General features: G+C 43.9%; 1 protein-coding gene across 1 annotated transcript in view; it reads right to left on the bottom strand.

Annotated features, from left to right (window-relative positions):
* The window catches only part of OBI1 (ORC ubiquitin ligase 1), a 41,500-nt gene that overhangs the window by 4,960 nt on the left and 17,362 nt on the right, over nucleotides 1–19,178 (bottom strand). Inside the window, exons 2-5 of the mRNA XM_058186015.1 lie at nucleotides 16,255–16,390; nucleotides 13,861–13,952; nucleotides 11,715–11,963; nucleotides 3,615–3,703 (exon numbers count right to left, since the gene is read on the bottom strand). Coding sequence (XP_058041998.1) covers nucleotides 3,615–3,703; nucleotides 11,715–11,963; nucleotides 13,861–13,952; nucleotides 16,255–16,390 — 566 coding nt within the window. The remainder of the gene's footprint in view (nucleotides 1–3,614; nucleotides 3,704–11,714; nucleotides 11,964–13,860; nucleotides 13,953–16,254; nucleotides 16,391–19,178) is intronic.

Raw genomic sequence — 19,178 nt, 5'->3', positions numbered from 1 at the left:
AGCTCTTCTGCATTCTTGTGCATTCACTCTAACAGGGCGATAACTGTTAAAAAGAAAATTCCTTAAATACCTTTTGCTTTCATCTACCTACCTACCTACCCACCCATCCACATATACAGACACACACACACACACACAGACACACACACAGACACACAGAGTCTTTGAATTACAATAGTTCATTTAGTGACCATTCAAAGTTACGACATCACTGGGGAAAAAATTGACTTATGACCATTTTCTCACATTTGCAGCATCACATGATCAAAATTCAGATGCTTGGCAGCTGACTCATACTTATGGCGGTTGTAGCACCCCAGGGTCATGTGATCACCTTTTGGGACCTTCCGACAAGCAAAATCAATGAGGAAGCCAGATTCACTTAACAAACAGGTGACTAACAACATCTGCAGTGATTCACTTAACAACGGTAGCAAGAAAGGGAAGCAAGGCTGGGCTAAGCTGTGAGGTCCCGATGCACTGGGAGCTCGAGGGCTGGGCTGGGCACTTGCCCTCTGCTGCCTAGGGCTCTGGACAGCCTGCGCCGCTGTCTGGAGGTCCTCCCGAGGGCCTGAGGTGAGGCTCCACTGGAGCAGTGGTGAAATGCTACCGGTTCGCACCGGTTCAGGCGAACCGGTAGTAAAAAATAAAGCTACCGGTTCCTCCGAACCGGTATTTCTGACAATCAGCTGTGCCAAGCGATTTAAAATTACTAGAAAGCAGGAAATCCTGCTTTCTAGTGAATCTAAATCCCATGGCACAGCTGATTCCTCCCCATCGCTGTTCTACTTACCTTCCCAAGCCTTCTTTTGGCGTGTACTATGCATGCGCATGTTTGGTACACAGTGCACATGTAGCATGTGTTTGACATGCACTGCACATATGTGTGCACATGTGCATTTGGTGCACACCGCGCATGTGCAGCCAGCGAACTGGTAGCAAACTGGTTCAGATTTCACCACTGCACTGGAGGATAAGGGTTTGTCGCTCTCCCTGGTCTCGCCTTTCTCTGCTGCAGAAAATGGATTCCCCCAGCCCTGCCAGGACCACCACTGGTGCCCCTGACCCAAGTGATGTTGAACTGGCCATGCCCATACCGGCCATGCCCACCTGTTCGACCTTGAAGGGTCAAACACAGCCCTGATGCGGCCTTCAATGAAGTCGAGTTTGACAGCTATGCGCTAGTTGCATCCTGATTAAATATCCTTTACTGAGTGCGCAAATTATGTTCCCCACGATCCTTTCCCATGTAATGAAACTGAGGTCAAGGCTAATCTTCTCTAAAAAAACCCATTTGGGTGAAGAATCAGAAAGAAGTTCTAGTTCTAATGTTCTAAGTGATGGGATTCTCTCGCAAACCAGACCTGCCCAACCCTGACCTGGAATTCTTCACTTAATTTATGTGTGTTGAATTTTGATGTTCCATTTCTTGACCTTATCTATTTCCCTCAGTTTGTTTTCTCTATGCTTACGATCAGAGTTGGTGGATGAGTTATATTGCAAGTGGCACATCTACTAGGAAAGGACAAACGGCCAAAACATCCAGCCTTGTGGTTTATTACTAATTTGTCGTTAAATTGAAAACTCTTTTGAAAAATAGAAAGTTATTGTTGTGGGAAGTGGTGAGGTCACATAATATTCTAGTGGGATTTCAGGAGCATCTGGGGGCTACAGGTTAACAGGCCCTGCCTGCTTCCCAATTAAATATCCTTTATGGAGTGCACCAATGATGTTCTCCATGCTCCCTTCCGATGTTATGAACTGAGATCAAGGCTAATCTTCTCTAGAAAGCCCACTTGAATGAAGAACTCAAGAAAGATGTTCTACTGTATTTTTCAGACCATAAGACACAGCTGAGTATAAGACGCACCAAGATTTCAAAGAGGTAAACCAGAGAAAATAAAGTTTTTGCCCTTCTCAGTCCCCAGGAGCACTCTGCAGGTCTCCCAAACCCTCTGCACATCCCATTTTTGCAAAAAACGGGCCCATTTTTCACAAAAACGGGATGCCCAGAGGGTTTGAGAGACCTGCAGAGTGCTCCTGGGGGCTGGGGAGGGCAAAAACAATGTTTTTGCAAAAAATGGCCTCTCAAACTCCCCACACCCAGTCCCTAGGAGCACTCTGCAGGCCTCCCAAACACTCTGCGGGGGCCCGTTTTTCATAAAAAACGGTGATTTTGGTGAAAACGGGATGCGCGGGGCAGGGTTTCGGGAGGCCAAAAATTCAGTATTCAGTGTATAAGACACACCCAACATTTCCACCGTCTTTTAAAGGGGGTGGGGAGTGCATTTTATACTCTGAAAAATACGGTAGTTCTAATGTTCTAGTTCTGAGATTCTCTCTCAAGCAAGACTTGCCCCACCCTGACCCTGAGTTCTTCACTCGTTTTATGTGTGTTCAGTTATGCCGTTCCTTTTCTTGATCTTACCTATTTCCCTCAGTTTCTTTTCTATATGCTTATGATCAGAGTTGGTGGACGAGTTAAATTGCAAGCGGCACATCTACTAGGAAAGGACAAATGTCCAAAACATTCAGCCTTGTGGTTTATTACTAAGTTGTCGTTCCTAAAGATGGAAGTGAACTCTATAAAGAAAAAAAGCGACATCTTTTCGAAGTTGCAGAATTTGGCAGAGTCTGTCCATCCATCCGTCCGTCCATCCGTCCATCCATCCATCCATCCATCCATCCATCCATCCATCCATCCATCCATCCATCCATCCATCCATCCATCCATCCATCTATCTATCTATCTATCTATCTATCTATCTATCATTTATCTATCTATATCTCATCTATCTCTCATCCATCTATCTGTCTGTCTGTCTGTCTGTCTGTCTGGCTGGCTGGCTGGCTGTCTGTCTGTCTATCTATCTATCTATCTATCTATCTATCTATCTATCTATCTATCTATCTATCTATCTATCTATCTATCTATCTATCATCTATCTATTTCTATCTATCTATCTATCTATCTATCTATCTATCTATCTATCTATCTATCTATCTATCTATCTATCTATCTATCATTTATCTATCTATCTCTATCTATCTATCTATCTATCTATCTGTCTGTCTGTCTATCTATCTATCTATCTATCTATCTATCTATCTATCTATCTATCTATCTATCTATCTATCTATCATTTATCTATCTATCTCTCATCTATATCTCATCCATCCATCCATCCATCCATCCATCCATCCATCCATCCATCCATCCATCCATCCATCCATCCATCTATCTATCTATCTATCTAACTAACTATCTATCTACCATTATATACATAGATTTAGCAATAGTTTTTCAATGAAAGCAAGGTGCAATATGCTTATTTAAAACGAGTCTCTTCTGTATTGAAAGCACACAGAAGTGCACAGAAGGAGTTGGGAAAGGGGGAAGTTAGTGATCAAACAGTCACGGTCCGTATTTTTTTTTTTAAACTGCATCTGAAACAAACCTGGGCCTTGTAAGCAGTCTACACACCGCGAAGAGGAGGAATTGCCTAGAATTCATTTTGGCTTCCCTCACTTCCCTGTACCTTCCCCTCTGGCCCGCCAAGAGTTAAGCCCAGCCCCATGAAAAATGCATGGAAAGGTTTTAAATATTTACATACCTCTGGGGCGACCGGCTTCCAACCTCAGCCTTCAGCTGCAAGTTCTCCCTGGCAAGGCTACCGTTTTCAAGCCTCAGTTTCTTATTCACCTACGTGGAAGTAAAATTATTAACAACGTCAACAAAAACTCCCATCTCTTCAAACCGGGCCCCGGTGATAAGAAGAAAGGGACGAAAAGGTAACAGCAGCGATGGCCAAGGCCTGTACTCTGCTCCTAGAGATCCCCGTCCAACAGAGACACCACTTAAAAATTACCCTGGGAGATGGGCAGGCGGAAACTGACAAGAGAACAGGCATTTTTAATTCATAATTCCAAAATACGCCGCGAGGCTGCTATCCAGGGAAATAAACAAGAGCTGTGTTAGTTCACCCTGATGGTCATTAAAGGAGATATACTAATGGCAATTCAATGTTTCCTGCCTCCACTCCGCGACTAAATTCTTTAAATGGATTGACAAGGCGGTGTGCAGGTATCAGCAAAATGAATGTTGAACAACTTCTATGTTCGTCCAAGCGGACAAAGATGACTCAGTGGCATAGACTTACTTTTTAAAGAGACACACACACACACACCTGCAGCACACACACTCCTCCCACACACACTTGCACACACACACAGAACAAAACCCATGACAATTAATTGTTTGCCATTTTACTTGGGCAACATGTCTGGAAGGAGGCCTTTTGACAAGCCAAGTCTTTGACAAATGCTGTGACCCACTGAATAAAAGATTTTAGAATAGAATAGAATAGAAATACTTAGAATAGAATAGAATAGAAATAGAATATTTACTAAATCTACCGTACTATTAATCTTTTCATCGTTCCCATCACCCATCTCCTTCCACTTATGACTGTATGACTGTAACTTTGTTGCTGGTAATCCTTATGATTTATATTGATATTGTTTCCTGATTGCTTATTTGTACCCTATGATTATCTTTAAGTGTTGTATCATTAAGTGTTAAATTTGTACCCTATATTATTAAATGTTGTAAATGTTGAACCTTGATGAAGGTATCTTTTTTTTTATGTACACTGAGAGCATATGCACCAAGACAAATTCCTTGTGTGTCCAATCACACTTGGCCAATAAAAAATTCTGTTCTGTTCTGTTCTGTTCTGTTCTGTTCTGTTCTTTTTTAAAAAAAAAAAATACAATAAAGTCAGAGATGGCATTCAGCTGGTTCGGACCGGTTTGTGAGAACCGGTAGTGGAAATTGCAGGTGGGCTTGCTCACCCGCCCCAGCTCCAAGCTGTCCTATTTAGGCACGTATTTGAGGCTGGGCACATGTACGGAAGGCCCATGCGCGAGCAAATTGCATGCGCGGAAGGCCAGGAGCATGCACAGAGGTGGTGGCACTCATATTTTCAGCGCTGGGTGAAACAGTAGGTAAATTATGTGAATTTCATCGCTGAATAAAATCCAAATAATGGTGCACACATGGCAATGGTGCACACATATTGTATCAAGAAATTTAGAACATCCCGAAAGCTGCTTTCCATTGGGCTAATCCAGTGATGGGGAACTTTTGACGGCACTGCGTGTCGGAAGTGGCATGCGAAACCATCCCGCGAGGTATGCGTGGCGCCGGTGGCCTTCACGTACGTGGGAGCGCCGATACCCGGAAGAGTGGCGGTCCATCGTGCATGCGCGAGCTGGCCTCCAAAAACACGGATACCAGCATGGACGCGCACCCGACGAACAGCTGGTCATCGCGCATGTGCGTGCCATCAACCCAGATGTTCGGGTGTTGGCCTGGACAAGCATGAAAGGAACGCCACTCTTCTGGATTCTGCCACTCCCGTGTGCGCGACAGCCAGCTGACCGGCACACATGTGATCACAGGAATGCAGAATAGGAGCCAGTGAGGCTGCACATTCTTTGCAGGATGGTTTCACGCGCCGCTTCCGGCACGTGCGCCATAGGTTCACTGACACTGGGCTAATCTATTAAGTGAAGTAAAACATAGGATAAACGGTTCCAGGATTTGGGTCTGGCTAGTCTAGAGAAAAGAAGGACCAGGGGCGACATGAGAGCAGCATTCCAGTATTTGATGGGCTGCCACAAAGAAGAGGGGGGGGGGATTAACTTATTTTCCAAAGCACCGGAAAGCAAGACAAGAAAGAATGGGTGGAGACTAATCAAGGAGAGAAGCAACCTGGAATTGAGGAGAAACTTCCTAACAGTGCAGACAATTAACCAGTGGAACAGCTTGCCTCCAGAAGTTGTGGATGCTTCATCGCTGGACAGCCATTTGTCTCAAACTGTATAGGGTTTCCTGCTTGAGCAGAGGGTTGGACTAGAAGACCTCTAAGGTCCTGTCCAGCTCTATTCTGATTGACAAGTATCCCAGACACGAGCAATGCATGGATTTCATGTCATTTGTTGAAAGGATATTTTGGATATAAAGGACACCTGTACAAGCTGGTTGCCTAGCACCCAAATTATAATCACATGAACATGAAGACGCTGGAGCAGTTATAAGTCACTTTTTTCAATGCCATTGTATTTTTAAACGGTCACTAAACGAATGGTGATAATTGAACGACTACTTGTACTCAATCCTGGCACAACTATTTAGATCAACATTACTTTCCCAACTAGTTTAAGCAGAGACATAATCTAAATTAGTAATCTTTTAGTTACCAAAAGTTGTCTTGTAGCTTCTCGGTTTTCTCATTGTTAAAAAAGGAAGGGAACTAACGAAGTGTTAAATGCTTCACACGCATAGACACAATGTTCTTTTTGATAAAACTAAATGAATCTGATTCGGTGTAGCTGGTTTTCATCAGTCTTGTCATGAAATATTATTACAGGCAGAGAGTGCTCTTGGACACGGAAGTTGATTCTTGATAACTTTACCAATTTGTCAAATTTTGATGTTCTTGGGTTTTGGTACATGATTGTTTTAGTTCATGATGGCATGCTGGGACCCTTAATTTATTTCCTTCCTTCCTCCCTCGCTTCGCTCCCTCCCTCCCCTCCCTTCTCTCTCCCTCCGTTCCTCCCACCCTCCCTTTCCTTCGCCTCCCTCCCTCCCTTCCCTCCCCTTCCTCCCTCCCTTTCTCGTTTCCTTCCCCTTCCTTCCTTCGTTTCCCTCCCCTCCCCTTCCTTTCCCCCCTCTCTTCCCTCCCCTTCCTTCCTCCCTCCTTCTCTTCCCTCCCCTCCCTCCCTTCTTCCCTCACACAAAACGAAAGGCTTTAGACCAGATTCTTTTAAACCCTAAAATGTCCCTTTTAAATCACTAGGACACGAGGGCCCTATTTCAGTAAATGGAATCACACAAATTATTGGTTAGCCCTAGAAAGCCTGGGAGGGCCTCTGCCTCTGAGCCCAGTGAGATGACATGTGCAAAACAAGAGGTGGTCAGCCAGCTACACGATGGATTATTGGAATCCTTGAAAGGAAATCTGGGTCATTGATATTCAAAAAGGAAAACAGCCTAATGCAATTAGCAGCTCCTGGATTGGCAAAAAAAAAAAAAAAAGTCAGTAGACAAAACAGGCAAGTGCTTCTGATAGTCAATATTTTCCTTCAGGTTGTTAATGAGGAAATAAACCTTCAGGCATTTGTGAAATGTATACAGAATAGAACTAGAGCAACAGAGTGAGAAGGGACCCTGGAGGTCCTCTAGTCCAACCCCCTGCTCAAGCAGGGGAACCTATACCATTTCAGACAAAAATTAATGTTTTTATTACTATTATACATTAATTAGTTCTTAAAGAGATGCGAGTACCAGACCGTCTTATTTGTCTCTTGAGAAACCTGTATACGGCTCAAGAAGCCACAGTGAGAACTGGACACGGAACCACTGATTGGTTCAAAATTGGGAAAGGAGTCCGGCAAGGCTGTATACTATCACCCTGCCTATTTAACTTATATACAGAACACATCATGAGAAAGGCGAAGCTAGATGCATCAAAAATTGGAATTAAGATTGCCGGAAGAAATATCAACAACCTCAGATATGCAGATGATACCACTCTAATGGCAGAAAGCGAAGAGGAACTAAAGAGCCTCTTGATGCGGGTGAAGGAGGAGAGTGCAAAAGTTGGCTTGAAACTCAACATTAAGAAAACTAAAATCATGGCATTCGGCCCTCTCAATTCCTGACAGATAGATGGTGAAGAAATGGAGGTAGTGACAGATTTTATTTTCCTGGGCTCCAAGATCACCGCAGATGGGGACTGCAGCCAAGAAATTAAAAGACGCTTGCTCCTGGGGAGGAAAGCTATGGCAAATCTAGACAGCGTACTAAAAAGCAGAGACATCACCCTGCCAACAAAAGTGCGTATAGTCAAGGCGATGGTTTTCCCAGTTGCAATGTATAGCTGTGAAGGTTGGACCATAAGAAAGGCTGAGCCCCAAAGAATTGAGGACTTTGAACTCTGGTGCTGGAGAAGACTCCTGCGAGTCCCTTGGACTGCAAGGCGAACAAACAAGTCAGTCCTAGAGGAGATCATCCCTGACTGCTCTTTAGAAGTCCAGATCCTGAAGATGAAACTGAAATACTTTGGCCACCTAATGAGAAAGAAGGACTCACTGGAGAAGAGCCTAATGCTGGGAACGATGGAGGGCAAAAGAAGAAGGGGACGACAGAGAACGAGGTGGCTGGATGGAGTCACTGAAGCAGTAGGCATGAGTTTAAATGGACTCCAGAGGATGGTAGAGGACAGGAAGGCCTGGAGGAATGTTGTCCATGGGGTCGCGATGGGTCGGACACGACTTCGCAACTAACAACAACAATACATTAATTGTTGTTTTTCCTCTTAACTATGTTGTGATTAATATAGTATATAAATGACAGGCTAACCATTTGTAAGATTTAATAGCTTACAATTCTTTTGGCCTGCTCCCCAAGGGGTTGGAAACTAACATTGTTGTATTATATCAATCAACATTCAGCCAGGGAAGACATTATGTGGATATGTGCTAGTCTTTTTTTAAGACACTTTTTCTTTCTTTTCCTTGTTTGTTATATTATTTTCTTTTAAAAGTATTTTTTTAATATTTTGGTGTATTGTATTTTAATTTTCTTTGAATAAACTAAATATTATACAGGGCAACAGATAAATTTCTCACCTGCAGTTCATCTTTGCAATTTATGAAATTCCCCTGTGATGCCAACAGGAAGCTATGTAGCATCTTCCAAGGTTCTCAGAATTTTCATGTTTTAATGTGTAATGATGTTTTTAAATTATCACTGGAGCTTGATATCTGTGAAACGTCTCTGCCATTATTTGTTGTGGCCCGACAGCCGTCAGTGGATCTGTCGGCAGACTCAAGACAGTGAGGTGGTTGGGGAGGAAAATGGGCCAGTCCTGGAGTCTGGGGAAGGCTCTGACGAGTGCTCTGCATCGGAGGCAGAGAGGGGGCCAGGGCCGTCTAATAGTTGTCAGCTGCCTTCAGAGTCGGACATCCGTGGGGCAGAAGAACAGCTAGAGCTCCATTGTGTGCATGCGCAGAGCAGCCAGGAGAAGGGAACAGCTAAGGAACAAGGGTCGACTTGGGAGTAAAGCCACAGGTGGACAGTGAATGTCCCCTCCCACAGGGAATAAAGAGCAGCGAAGGGGAGGGGAATTTGCAGCAGACAATTAGTTCAATTCATTCGAGTGAAGATCTGTTCCTGACTTCTTGCCAGGTATTGTCTGCTACAGGGTGGCGTTTGGAAGATATCGCGCTGGCAGCTCTCCAAGCCTGATAAAGGTCTGTAGTTGCGAAATCTCTTGAAAGACTGTTGGCCGAGACTTTGCTGGAATTCCCTTTAAACTAAATAAAAGGGGTTTTATCGGGACGAGGAGTCGGCTTCATGCTTTTGGGAAGCCTAGATCAGAACATTATTAATGAAGGCTGCCAGAAGTTAGAGCCACGGTATTTCACACTCTTGAGATACCATGGAGTAAAACGGTCGTGCAATCTCCTAGCTTCGGTCTTTGAGAATTATTAACCGATAGGGGATGAAACTCAAATTAGCTGGAGGGCATCAGTTAGCCTGATCCTGAGGGAGACCACATCATTCTGTGGATAGAGAAAATTGTCTAGCAATGAGGTATTTATGGGCCGTTAGGAATATTTCTGCTTGATCCTACAATAAAGCAAGAAAAAGTACATCACGCTGCAAGCATGTTTTTCATTTAATAGGATATTTGACTGTGGACAAAGAACACAAGGTCAACTAACCATTCCTGCATCTTCATTTTGCTTGCTTTCTGTACTATACTATAGCCCTTCAAGATGACACAGACAAGAAGCACCAACCACGAGGTACCCAATGCTGCCTTTATTGTAGCAGAATCTTGCAGGTCTGGGTATATTTCTCCTCCTCACTTTCACAATAGAAGAAATTAGGGAAGGTCCCTTGGGAGAGGCCTGCCACACCCTCATTCTTCTTGAAGGTTGGACTGGCTCTTATGGCTGTTAACTGGTCTACGGCTTCCCTTCTTTCTCCTGTCTCTCAAGAACATTCACACAGGCTTGTCTTCAGAAGTTGTGGGTGCTCCATCACTGGAGGCTTTTAAGAAGAGACTGGACAGCCACGTGTCCGGAATGGTATAGGGCAGGGGTCCCCAAACCTGGCAACTTTAAGACTTGTGGACGTCAACCCTCAGAATTCTCCAACCAGCTATGCTGGCTGGAGAATTCTGGGCATAATAATAATAACAACAACAACAACAACAACAGAGTTGGAAGGGACCTTGGAGGTCTTCTAGTTCAACCCCCTGCCCAGGCAGGAAACCCTATACCATCTCAGACAGATGGTTATCCAACATTTTCTTAAAAATTTCCAGTGTTGGAGCATTCACAACTTCTGCAGGCAAGTCGTTCCACTTATTAATTGTTCTAACTGTCAGGAAATTTCTCCTTAGTTCTAAGTTGCTTCTTTCCTTGATCAGTTTCCACCCATTGCTTCTTGTTCTACCCTCAGGTGCTTTGGAGAACATCCCAACTCCCACTTCTCTGTGGCAGCCCCTGAGATATTGGAACACTGCTATCATGTCTCCTCTAGTCCTTCTTTTCATTAAACTAGGCATACCTAGTTGACGTCCACAAGTCTTAAAGTTACCAAGTTTGAAGACCTCTGGTATAGGGTCTCCTGTGTGAGCAGGGGGTTGGACTAGAAGACCTCCAAGGTCCCTTCCAACTCTGTTATTTTGTTATTAATAGAGCCAAAGTCTATGAAGATTCTCAGTCATCCAGGTCATGGTTGTCCCAAAGGTGCTTAGCACATATGTGCGAGGGGAATATTTACCTAATGCTCTGTTGATAGTCCGAAAGGTGCTTTTTCAAAAGGCAACTGGACTTTCTTGTTTTTCTTTGTAGACGTTTCGCTCCTCATCCAAGAAGTTTCTTCAACTCTGGATGGTGGGGAAGGGAAGGATTTATACTCCTTCCAGACAGCTGGTCCTTTGCATTCTTTTTAGAGAATTGTTGCGGCCACTTGGGAGGTTTGTCTGGGTCCAGCAAATGGCCAGCTGTCTGCAAGGAGTAAAATTCCTTCCCTTCCCCTCCAACCAGTCAGAGCTGAAGAAGCTTCTTGGATGAGAAGCCAAAACGTCTTCAAAGAAAAACAGGGAAGTTGAGCTGCCTCTTGAAAAAGCATCTTTGGGACTATCAATAGAGCATTAGGTAAAGGTTCCCCTCGCATCTATGTGCTAGTTGTTACCGACTCTAGGGGGCAGTGCTCATCTCTGTTTCCGAAGAGCCAGCACTGTTCAAAGATGTCTCTGTGGTCATGTGGCTGGCATGACTAAATGCCAAAGGCACACGGAACGCTCTTACCTTCCCACCAAAGGTGGTCCCTATTTTTCTACTTGCATTTTTTACGTGCTTTCAAACTGTTAGATTGGCAGAAGCTGGGACAAGTAACGGGAGCTCACCCAGTTACGCAGCACTAGGGATTCGAATCGCTGAACTGCCGACCTTTCGATTGACAAGCTCAGCGTCTTACCCCCTGAGCCACCACGTCCCTTTTACTTAGACAATTTACACTTTGTAAATTTAGGCATCACACTTAGACAATTCACAGTCTCCTTTGACCCCTGCCCTGCCAACCATCAATGCATGTACGGCCACTTAGTTGCATTAACAGACATTACCTCCATTAATTTTTCCATGTCCTCCTTCACTTTCTCATACATGTCATTGGCAGCCTGAAGCTTCTGGGTCCATGCTGCCAAAGTCTCGGCGTCCACTTTGTGCTCATTGTCCGAAGGTTGTGGACTCTCCTGAGTTCTCTCTGGCACCTGCAGGGTCTCGGGGTGCAGGACAGATTTGAGCTGGGACTCCAGGCTGAGGTTTTCTCCTTTCAGAGTTTCCAACTCTTTCTGTAGCGATTCTATCTCATCCTAATAGATAAAAAGGTCCAGAGTGAAGTAGAGCTGATGGATAAAAACAGTAGCAGTTTAAAGCAGATGACGCCACAACGATTTAGTTCTCAAGGAGAGCTTTGAAGGGTAACCATGGCGCAGAGTCCGATAAATATTATTCTAGATGTCATGGTTTCACCAAATGGAACATGTGTGTGGATCCAGTTAAGAGATACACAATTCTGCTGGATCATATACCGTGTTTTTCCAAAAATAAGGCCCAACTGGAAAATAAGTACAAGCATTATTCAAAATCCTTGTAATATAAGCCCTACCTCAAAATAAACGCCAGTTAAGATTATCAGCCAGACGGACACATAGTAGTACTGTACTTTCCCAAAAATAAGACATAGCTAGAAAATAAGCCATAATCCGTTTTTTTAGGAGCAAAAATTAATATAAGACCCGTGAAAACTGTGTTTTCAGGGAAACTAGCCTAAGTGTGTTTTAATTAATTTATTATAATTTTAAATTTTAAAGGGTTTTATATCGGTCTATGACTATTTTAGCTAATTAGGCCCATTAAATATTTCATTTTAAATTCGTTTTAATCTGTTATTTATATTTTGTATATTCTGTGTTTTTAATATGGCTGTAAACCGCCCTGAGTCCTTCGGGAGAAGGGCGGTATAAAAATTAAATTATAAATAAAATAAATAAAAATAAATAAATAAAATAAACACGGTACCAAAAAATCATCTGGCTCATCATCTTATTTCTGATAGCAGGGTATGGCTGATCTGATTTAGTTGCTCTGTCTGGTGCTGTCCCTGACTTAAAGCACTTAGATCTCAGGCGACATAAAAGTTAATTGTTGAATATCTAACATACAGTAGTGGCCAAAATTGTGGAAACCTTTTGGGAAAAGTGTATTTTCTAAAACTAGTTAATAACACCACTTTTTTTTGGAGTTGTACCATAAATTATATATCAATGGAAAGATAATTTAATCAAGAATGTAATGCAATAACTTTTATGAAGGATTTGCTATGAGAATAGCAGTTACAGCATAAAGAAGAAAAGTGAAACACGTAGAAAAAAATGAGCTATACAAAAATTATCACCATGTCAGTTAATACTTAGTTGGGTAACCTTTAGCATGAATTAAGGCCTTACAATGTCTAATATTTTTTGATTATTGCTTCTTCTGTAGGTGTTTTTCCAGTGCTGTGCAAATACAATTCTAGCAGCTCTCAAAGACATGTAATACTAAATATACATTCCCTTTCTCATATTTTTCTGGCATTATGCCTAACAAAAATAATTCTGGCTTATGATCTATATCAGTGGTTCTCAAACTTTATAGTGCTGCAACCCCTTTAATACAATTCCCCATGATGTGGCGACCCTAACCGTAAAATTATTTTCGTTTTGAATTTATCGCGCCTGAAACCGTATTGGCTAGCGATCTGAACTGCCTACAATTGCCTTGGCAAAGGACGGAGGCATTAAAGCGGAGACTCCTCCCCTATTAAGTTTATCGCCCCTGAAGCCAGATTAGGCTAGCGATTGGGAGTGATTGCAGCTGGCTTGAGAGGGAGACATCAGAGCAAAGATTTCTCTTTTTTAATTCATCGCACCTGAAGCCGAATTCGGCTAGCGATTTGAAGAGCCTGCAGCTGGCTTGTGGAGTCAACCATTGGAGCACGATTCTTCGACTCGCAAGTATACTTCCCATATTTCCGATGGTCTTAGGCGACCCCTGGCAAATCGTCATTCGACCCCCAATGAGGTCCCGACCCACAGGTTGAGAACCGCTGATCTATATGCTGTTTTAACATTTCTTCTAACCATGTGTGCATTTTCATCCATTTTTTTTTTTTTTTGCTTTTGGACATGTCCACCACATGTGATAGTATGTGCTCGGTCTCTTTACCTCATATTCTTTGTGCAGTATCTCGAGTCTGGTTTTGCGAAGCTGTTTTCGGATGGTAGGGCTAAACACAGGGTTGCTTTCGCTCGTTCCTCCTGCAGCAAAAATAAAAACCATCTCATTTCAATATTTTTCAGACTTGCAGGAAAATCAGATCAGCTTTACATAGTGCCCATCTTGAACAGAGCTCGTGAAGCCCTCGCGCCAAAATTTTTTCCGTTTCAGACAGCCATTAAAAAAAAGTGGTAACTACATTACAGAGAAAAGTTGCAACATGTCAGCCAATGACGAACAGATTTTTACGATCATCATCATCATCTAGTTTCAATTGGAAATCTAAGTTGCTGGACACAGCTCCATGTGTGCATTCCACTATGCGCCAGTGGCGCAGTGGTTAGAATGCAGTATTGCAGGCTAATTCACTGCTGACTGCCAGCAATTTTTGACTGGTTCAAGATTGACTCAGCCTTTCCATCCTTCCAAGGTCAGTAAAATGAGGACCCCAGATTGTTGGGAGCAATATGCTGATTCTGTAAACCGCTTAGAGAGGGCTGTAAAGCACTATGAAGCAGTATCTCTCTCTTTCTCTCTCTCTCTCTCTCAGTCTATCTATCATCTATCTCTGTCTGTCTGTGTCTAAGTGGTATTGCTATTACTTTTATAATATAAAAATATTATTAAGACTATAAGTCACCAAGAGCTACTATCTGATGATGTGTTTTTATTTCAAAATCATTTGTATATCATAGATTCCTTGAACCAGTACCTTCTCTGTTGAATCAAAGCATCAGATATACCCAGGTCTTCAATATTTAGTTATAAGAGGTAGCTCAGTGGTTAGAATGCAGTACTGCAGGCTAATTCACTGCTGACTGCCAGCAGTTTGATTCTGACTGGTTCACGGTTGACTCAGCATTCCATCCTTCCGAGGTCAGTAAATTGAGGACCCCGGATTGTTGGCGGCAATACGCTGACTCTGTAAGCCGCGTAGAGAGGGCTGTAAAGCACTGTGTAAATCTCAGTACTATTGCTACTTAAGGCAAGGATGGGCACTCTGATTTTCAGGATCCAACCTGGGTCGTTCAACCTCTGGTTCCCGGTGAATGACCCAGATTGGATCCTCCAACATTATTCTGGGGACAGGTATATTTGACGCCATTCGTAATCTGATTTTCAGTTCAGTTTCAAACATGCTTGCAAAAATGTCATCTGAAATTCACAACTTTTTTCTTTCCTCAACAATTTCCTGAGCAAAGAGAGAGAGTGAGTGAGGAGTGATAGACAGTTAGACTAACTATCTAGCAAATCAATAAATAAGAAAGGGACTCACTCATTTTTTTTCCCCTTCTGATCTCAAGCATAAGGGCCTCTCCCCATCAAGGAACAAAGGATTAGTTTTATCACTCTATACAGGCAGTCCTCGATTTACAACTTAATGTTAATGACCGTTCAAAGTTATGACAGCACTGAAAAACGACTTCACACTTATGACCATTGCCGCATTCCCGTGATCACATGACTTACATTCAGATGCTTGACAACCGACTCACATTTATAATGGTGGCAGTGTCCCGGGGTCACGTGATCCCCTTTTGTGACCTTCTGAGAAGCAAAGTTCATGGGGAAACCAGATTGACTTACTAACAGCATGACTAATTTGACAACAGCAGTGATTCGCTGGACAAACGTGGCAAGACAAATCGTTCAACGGAGCAAAACTCCCTTCACAAATTTCTCACCGAGCAACGTAAACGTTGAGCTCGGTTGTGGTCATTAAGTTGAGGACTGCCTGCATCGGGGTGTTCCGTCCGCCTCACCTCCCTCCGAACGATGGCTTAATTAGCCGGCTCTTATCAGCTCTGGCAGCAAAAGAGCCAGCGTCTGCCAAGAGCCCTTGTTAGCTGCCAAGACGCTGGTGAGTCACAATCTTCAGCTCTAGTCGATCAGTGGATTTGCCTGATACAAAGAGACACACCAGCTCTTGCTCCCTTTTCTATACTGTGGGGTGTGGCTCCATGACTCAGCACTTCCTAGGCCTGCCCCTCCCCTGCTTCTGTTGTTCCCTTCTCTCCTGCCTACGAAAACTAGGATTCAGCCAAGCCTGATTGCTGTCAGCTGGGTCTGCAGGCGTGGCCTGGGGGTGGGGAGAGTCAGGGGAAGGAGGCCTCGTTATCTCTTTCACCTGGCCTGCTTCTGGCTAATGGAGCTGAGCCAGGGAGGCCGGTGCTTCCGAGGTAAGTCCTGACGGCCCTTCCCCCTCACTGTCCAAGTCACTTTCTGGCAGCAGGCCCGGCTCCAAGGCACTTTCGGGCATGGGGCCAGGTTCGGGGGCGGGAGCCACAACACGGGGTATAAAAGAACACTGTACGTATTTAAAGAGAAAGGGAGTTACTTTACCTAGGACCTCTTTGCAAGGGTTGTCGGGGGTGATGGGTATCCTACAAGCAGGACACTGGCTGTTGTTCTTCAGCCACACTTCAATGCAAATAGAGCAGAAGACGTGGTTGTTGGCACAGATGACCGGGTGACGCACCTTTGGAGAAAGGAAGTGTTAACAGTTTAAAACTTTTGCTCAGAGGGAATAAAAGCAATGATTTACATTTGGCATTCAAGGAACAACGATCCTACAAGCTGGAAACAAGCTTTTCCCCTGGCCAGGCTTACAATGTTAGTATCTACTCTGCAACTTGTCTATCTACTCACCACCACTTACTGTTTCAAATGGTGCCCACTTTCTCAAACAAGTCCAAGCCAGGGGTGAAATGCTCCCGGTTCGGACCGGATCATCCGATCCGGTAGCGATGGCAGCGGATGGTTCGGAGAACCGGTAGCAAAAATCCTTGCCTCCCATTTCTCCCACATGCCCAGCTGAGCCGCACGATCATCAGGGTATTTTTTTTTACTTTTAAAAGCATTTTTTCTTCGGCCGAAAAAATGCTTGAAAAAGTAAAAAAAAAAGCCTCTGATGATCGCACAGCTCAGCTGGGATCATCAGAACCTTTTCAAAGCATTTTTTCTACAATCTCTTCGGCCGAAGAGGCTGTAAAAAAAAAGCTTTTAAAGGGTTCTGGTGATCAGGCCACTCAGCTGGGATCGTCAGAACCCTTTCAAAGCATTTCTTCTACAAGCTCTTTGGCCAAAGAGGTTGTAAAAAAAAAAACGTGTTTAAAAGGCTCCTCTGGCGATCCCAGATGAGTTGCCTGATCATCAGAGGCTTTTAAAAGCATTTTTCTTGGCCGAAAAATGCTTTTAAAAGTAAAAGCCTCTGATGATCGCACAGCTCAGCTGGGATCATCAGAACCTTTTCAAAGCATTTTTTCTACAATCTCTTCGGCCGAAGAGGCTGTAAAAAAAAAGCTTTTAAAGGGTTCTGGTGATCAGGCCACTCAGCTGGGATCGTCAGAACCCTTTCAAAGCATTTCTTCTACAAGCTCTTTGGCCAAAGAGGTTGTTAAAAAAAAAACGTGTTTAAAAGGCTCCTCTGGCGATCCCAGATGAGTTGCCTGATCATCAGAGGCTTTTAAAAGCATTTTTTAACAACCTCTTCAGCTGAAGAGGTTATGGAAAAAATGCTTTTAAAAGTAAAAAAAAAAAGTTGGCCATGCCCACCCAATCACATTACCCCCCCTCCAAGCCATGCCCACAGAACCGGTAGTTTTTACATTTCACCCCTGGTCCAAGCTGATTATTTATTTTTTTACTAGATAGATAGATAGATAGATAGATAGATAGATAGATAGATAGATAGATAGATAGATATAGTCATAATATATAGATATATAGATATATACACACACACACACACAAGCAGAAAGGAAACGAAAATGCACACAGAAGACACAGAATAACAGAGTGGGAAGGGACCTTGTAGGTCATCTAGTCCAACCCTGCCCAAGCAGGTGACCCTATACCATTTCTGAAAGATGGCAGTCCAGGCTCTTCTTGAAAGCCTTCAGTGATGAAGCTCCCACAACTTCCGAAGGCAACTTCTGTTCCATTGGTTGATTGTTCTCACTGCCAGAAAATGTCTCCTTATTTCCAGGTTGAATCTTTCCTTGATCAGTTTCCATCCATTATTCCTTGTCTGGCCTTTGGGTGCTTTGGAAAATAGCTTGACCCCCTCCTGTCCATGACAACCCTTTAAATATTGGAACATATTTGTCTCCTGTTCTGTCCCCCCTCGCCTCCGTCCGAGCGATGATTTAATTAGCCGGCAACTAGCGAGCGTCTATAAAGTGTCTCTGTTATCTCTCTTGATGCCGATGAGTCAACCAGGAACAAACAGTACTTCAGCTCTAGTTAAGCAGTTGATTTGCTTGCCACGAAGGGGTATAGTAGCCCTTGCTGTTTTTATATCCTGTGGGATGTGGCTCCATGACTCAGCACTTCCTAGGCCTGCCCCACCCTTGCTTCTGTTGTTCCTGCCTCTCCTGCCTATGAAACCTAGGGTCCAGCCAGGCCTGATTGCCATCAGTCGGGTCTGGAAGTGTGGCCTGGAGGAAAAAAAGTCAGGGGACGGAGGCCTCGTTATCTCCTCCACCTGGCCTGCCTCTGGCTCCTGGAGCTGAGCCAGGGAAGCCGGTGCTCCAGAGGTAAATCCTGATGGCCCTTCCCCCTCACTTTCCGAGTCACTTTCTGGCAGGGGGCCCGGCTCGGGGGGGCGCAGACACAACATCTCCCCTGGTCCTTCTCTTCACTAGGCTAGCCATGCCCAGTTCCTGCAGCCGTTCTTCATATGTTTTATTCTCCAGTCCCCTAATCATCTTTGTTGCTCTTCTCTGCACAGACACCTTTGATCGGGCTGCAACTTCACAATTCTGTATTAAACGATCAGCCTACTTGGTAGGAACGGAAGGGTTAGCAGCCTCTCTTCCCTGAAGCCCCTCTACAACCAGTAAAGAAATTCATATAAAATTGGCAACCTTCAAAGTTTGCAAAGGACGATCGTGTCTAAATTAGCTACCCATGAGAGATAAATAGGATTTCCACATTCAAAGGCTTCATGAAACAGGGTTCCAAAAGAAGCGCTTCATATTTTAAGGAGCATGGGACATTCCTGTCCAAAGCACTTTGTGGCTATCATATCCGCAGCACGCGGACCAAACACAGAGCAGAAAGTCCTCAACCTAGGACTGCAACGGAGCCCCCCAAATTTCCGTTGTTAAGAAAAACATGTGTGAAGTGAATTTTTGTCCCATTGTACGACCTTTCTGGCCACCGTCGTGATCACGGTACAGAGGAACGGTCGTAAGTATGAACCAGTTGCCAAGCATCTCAATTTGGACCACGGGGATGCTGCAGAGGTTGTATGGGTGAAAAAT

Source organism: Ahaetulla prasina, chromosome 5 (assembly GCF_028640845.1).
Source record: "Ahaetulla prasina isolate Xishuangbanna chromosome 5, ASM2864084v1, whole genome shotgun sequence".
Lineage (NCBI taxonomy): Eukaryota > Metazoa > Chordata > Lepidosauria > Squamata > Colubridae > Ahaetulla > Ahaetulla prasina.
Note: the sequence above shows the minus strand (reverse complement) of the source record. Positions and strands in the feature narration are given on the sequence as shown.